Here is a 5,635-nt window from a genome sequence, read left to right as displayed (position 1 = left end):
TCAAATTCAAAAATTTTATTTTTAGCAATATTTTACAAAATTTTACATATATAGCAATTTTCTAACTTTTTTTTGTCATATTAATTCTTTAGTTTAGAAGAAAAGTTTATAAAATTAATTAACAGCTATACTAAAGAATTTAATTTTTAATATATTTGTTATGTTTTCTTAAATTTTCCTACTTAATTTTATTTTAAATATATCTTAAGTGAGCTCATTGTTACTTACACTTAGCCTTATTTTATTTTAATAAGTTGATCAGACTGATAACTAATTTTATATTTCAAAATATAATAAAAATAAATTTTATGTTATATTATGTATATTATTTTTGCTTAATTGTAATGTTATGCTTTTTAATAGTTTAAATTTGATTTTTTTTTTCTTATTTTACATTTATAGTTGTTATTTTAGTGTAAAGAAAACTTTAGTTAAATTATTTATTTTTGTAGAAATTTTAGAAAAGCCGTGTTGATTATATGTGTATAATCTATGGTTGGAAATTTGCACAGAAAATGAATTTTATTATTATCTAGAAATTCAATCAAGTGTGGATGCCTAAATATATGTGCCGATTGAGGTAAAGCAATAGATGAGAATCGATAAAGTACTTTTAACCTAATCTACATGAAGAAATAAGAAACGTTATATTGATATCCCTATGGAAACTGTGTACCATTATTATGGCTACAACATCTCTTACAAAGTTTATATAGCATAAACAACTAACTCAACTATATAATGACCTGTGATATTATTGCTTATAACTGAGTTGAATATGATTGCACAAAACATATATTAGTTGGATTAAATTATCATAAAGTCAGCCTCAAGTCGAATTTTTAGTGAATTAACTCTTACAGAAATTGTACATATACATGACATCTCTATGAACCCATAACTTGAGCAAAGGGAAGTACCAACTTCTTAAGAAGCGATTTAAAAAAAACAGAAAATTTGGATGGCCATTATTGGTTATAGCCATCGATCGAAGTAAATATTAATTGAATGGCCTTCCATTTAATAACCCATTGAAACCAATATTTATATATAAATATATAATGTAGGACTCCATTGGTGGTCTCTCTCATAGTGATTTTGTTGATAAATGTATATATTATACCCTGCAAGATTCTAGGGTTGTCCACAGTCCGCACTGTACTGGGGAGTAGTTATTGGTGTTTGGTTTGGGAACTTGTAGCGAAGGAGTAGTATTAGTCTGTAGGGTGCTGGTTTTAAGGATGAAATGTTATAAATCATAAATCTCTACTGAAAGTAACAATTGACATGTCGTTCTCTCGTACATCTGATTAAGATAAAACCACTAACGAGTTTGTAAAGGCTAAGCAACAACGACAATACTACGATTACTCGCTTTCCTGAAAACGACCTCACACCTTTTCCTTCAATTACTTCGATCTTTTTTGCTGCAAGCGCATCTTCATATATACTATTATATATCTATTTTTCTCTACTTAATAATTAATGTCATTTTCTTTTGCTCTTTATCTAACGTATATAGAAAATTACGCGTAAATATATATACTTCACCACTACTATTAACAATTAATACTTTCGGAGTTTTTACTAATCAGAAATATCATTAAATATAATCATGTAATAATTAATAAGCACCGCAAATAAATGTAACATTTAGTGACAAATTTTTAGTCACAACATATATTTTGTGTGAATAAATATTACTTTTAGTAACAACAAAAAATTACTTGTGACTAAAAAATCATACTTAATCACAAGTTGTCACTGATGTAGTTTTAGTAACAGCCTATTATTTTTAGTGATAAAGTTTGTTGTGACTAAAAATACATTTAGTGACAACAAATTGTGATATTTGTGACTAATACTTTTAGCCACGCATTTTTTAGTGATGACATAGGTATAATAATTTTTCCTTAGTCACAAATTTTTTGTTTTTAGTCAGAAAATTTGTTGCGACTAAAACTAAGATTTTTTGTAGCGAAGGTCTCTATTTTGACATATGAAAATCTTTTTTATAATTAATATGAATAATGATATATATATATATATATCTTTATTTCTTCCCTTTCTCTATGTCTTATCGGATCCATATGTAATAATGATACAGTGCAAATTTCTATTCGGAGGCCTGTGATATATATATATATATTTATATTGGAGCTGTACGTATGAACAGTACTGTCTTTGACCTAATATATTTATATTTAAAGAAAAATATTACTACAATATCATGCTACAATTTGTTTCTGTACCAAATTTTGCTTTGTTTTTCTTGTTTAAACGAACATTCGTATAAGCTGAGAATATTATACTGTTGGTAATGTTCCACTTCCAATTGTCGAATGGATAATTATCTAATTATGTAGTATAATTATTATAAGCTTAATTATAAAACAAACAAAAAAACGAAACTTATTACTCTGAAAGTTTAATTAGCTTGATGGAACATATATAATATATAACTTATATTAATTATTATTTAGGATGGGATTTAAGAGAAAAATTAAATATAGATATATTAACGGTTCCCAAACATGTTTTAATATTTTCGATGTGATTGGCATAAAGATACATCTATATTGTAAACTTTAGTCCACTGCAAATGAAACATATGTTCCACAAGAAACTGTAGAAATAAAACCATAACAAAGCAAATTTAATATATAAATGGTTACTTTAACCGAATATACTTTTAAAACTAAATAAAAAAAATATATTAATTATATTAATATAAATTCAAACATTATAAAATATCATTATTATAATAATATAATATAAAATACAATACTAAATATTTAATAATTATATTATATAAATTTAAATATTATAAATATTATTATTATAATAATATTTAATACAAAATTAAATATTTAATACTTATATTAATATAAATTTAAATATTATAAAATATCATTATAATAATAATATATAATACATAATTTTAATTTTTATTAAAAAAACTATTATTTATGTTTATAAAAGTTATCATATTATATATAATATTGTTTATTTATTTGAAATTTATATGATAATGATATAACTCTAATATAAATATAATTAATAGATCATTCTATAAATAAAACTAAACAAATGTGCATTGCACGTTACTTGTGTTTAGTTATATAAAAAGTATGCGTAGATAACGAAAATTCTTAGTTTGAACGGTTTTTTTTGTTAACTTTAAGAGAATATTTTAAATATTTAATGGAATATATCATAAAGACTAATTAAAAATAAATATTTATTAATTATACTAATATAAATTCAAATACTATAAATGTCATTATTATAATAATATTTAATATAAAACTAAATATTTAATAATTATATTAATATAAAACTAATTTTTTTGGTTTTGACGTTTTTTTTTTAATTTTAATAGAATATTCTAAATATTAATGGAATATACATTTAAAACTAATTAAAAAAATATTTTTATTAATTATACTAATATAAATTCAAATACTATAATATATCATTATTATAATAATATTTAATATAAAACTACATATTTAATAATTATATTAATATAAATTTAAATTCAAATTCAAATGTTATAAAATAGTATTATTATAATAATATATAATACAATACTATATATTTATTAATTATATTAATATAAATTCAAATGTCATAAAATATTATTACGATAATAATATATAATCTTAACTATTTACTAATTATATTAATATGAATTCAAATATTATTATTATAAAAATTATTATACAAGACTAGATATTTAATATTTATATTAATATAAATATAAATATTATAAAATAACATTATAACAATAATATATAATACATAATCATAATTTTTATTAAAAAAATTATCATTTATATTTAAAAAAGAAAACATGATATTTTTTTAACATTTATCTAAAAAAAACAACTATCTATTAATTTGTACATGGTATTTAATTTGTTTTTTAATGTTTTGGTTTAATTTTTTTAATATGTTTATATCATTTTTTTTTATATATAATAGTATTTATTTATTTGAAATTTATATGTAATTATAAAAATTTAATAAAAATAATTAATAAATTTTATAAATAAAACTAACTAAACATGTATTGCAAGGTGCTTGTATGTAGTGTGGTCTATAATTAAAGAAGCATTTAGTCAGTCAATCTAAGAAATTGGTCACTACCTATATTAGTTATTTAATCATAATTAGAGTGGGACAACCCATATATTATTATAAATATTATATATAATAAAATACCTGAAACAATTTATATAGAGAGACTAAGAGCATGAAAAAAAAACATGTAAGATAGAGAGAGAGATTTGTCATTACTAATTAATAAGACTCAAATTGGATCTGTTACTACTAGTTTTGGAGTCCTGTGTGACCAAATCAACTCTGATCTTAGGATTCATGGTAGAGACATTCATACTCAATAGCTGGAAAAGCGAAGCTATATTTATTATATATATATATATATATAGAGAGAGAGAGAGAGAGAGAAAGGTTTGTGATGAGTTTATTATTGTTGAAGAAGTCTTCTAATAAGCTCAACATCGTCGATTTCTGCACTATCAAGTAACTGAGAAAGTCTTCCACTCAGGCTATCCACCTCTCTACGCAGCCTCATAATGTAAGTGCAAGTTTCATCCAGAATTGTTGAAGCTGGTACCTACATTCATTTTACATAACCATATTAACTATTATAATATATAATTAAATTGAGTATGAAAAAAGAATACTTGAGATTAATATCAGTTGGTTTATATATATGATAATGGCATATCTAGCAATCAATGCTACCTAGCTGTTAAGCTATCAATGAACTTTATGTAGGGATTAGCTTTATAATTAATTATCAACATTTCTTAACAAAAATATTATAATTTTACTCCAATTTCTATGTTTCTATTAAGCTCATATTTTACTTAAGTAGTCAACCTAGTCTTTGAGCCAGCATATGTATATATATATATATATAGCACTGCACAAACACAATGATAGACAAGGACATGCAAATACACATACCAAAACATAGAATGCTATATTTGAACTAGAAAGTTGATTACCATAACAAGCAAGTAGTTATATAAATATATGTATAATATAAGTGTATGAAGCAGAGAAAAACTACCGTACGTTGGGAGTTCGACTAAGGATAGGTAACAAGGATTGTAGCTTCAAAACAAGGTCGTGAATCTCATCATCAGTAGTGGGTTTGAAAGGTGAAGATGATCTTGATGAATTCTGATTTGACATGATATAGAACAACTGTTGCACCACTGCTACGTACTGCGACTTCTACTACTACTGTCAAATGCTAGTTAGTAGTACTGGTGCAAATTGAGGGGGGAAGTCGAACTTGGAAGGAGAAAGGAAAGCTTATAACGACACTAAGCTTAGGGAATGCAAATTAGTTGGAAAACGACACTCGAAGGAGACATTAATTGGTATTGATTAGTTCCATTCAAGGGCCCATATATGTACGAAAGTTTTGGCGCTCACAAAAGGGTCCTACGTACAATTGAAAAGTAGGGCATATGGTGCCACTAATAAATTCTTGAAAATGGCCTAACATCTTGTGAACGCTTCACAAGAAAAGTAGGACAGCTACCCTATTGTGTGTACACTTTTCCTTTTATTATAGGTTCTTAGTTAATATTAA

At 23.8% G+C, this 5,635-nt stretch overlaps 1 protein-coding gene across 1 annotated transcript; it reads right to left on the bottom strand.

Moving 5' to 3' along the window:
* Window positions 1–4,259: 4,259 nt before the first annotated feature.
* LOC133829005 (transcription factor PRE4-like) lies at window positions 4,260–5,359 on the bottom strand. The gene is made up of 2 exons (XM_062258994.1): window positions 5,110–5,359; window positions 4,260–4,642 (listed from the first exon to the last, which is right to left on the bottom strand). Exons 1-2 carry the CDS (start codon window positions 5,227–5,229, stop codon window positions 4,493–4,495), a joined length of 270 nt encoding a protein of 89 aa, XP_062114978.1. The 5' UTR covers window positions 5,230–5,359; the 3' UTR covers window positions 4,260–4,492.
* Between the last annotated feature and the right edge of the window lie 276 nt (window positions 5,360–5,635).

The sequence above is a fragment of the Humulus lupulus genome, chromosome 4 (genome assembly GCF_963169125.1).
Source record: "Humulus lupulus chromosome 4, drHumLupu1.1, whole genome shotgun sequence".
In the NCBI taxonomy this organism is placed as follows: Eukaryota; Viridiplantae; Streptophyta; class Magnoliopsida; order Rosales; family Cannabaceae; genus Humulus; species Humulus lupulus.
The sequence above is the reverse complement of the archived record's forward strand: the minus strand, read 5'-3'. Positions and strand labels throughout refer to the sequence as shown.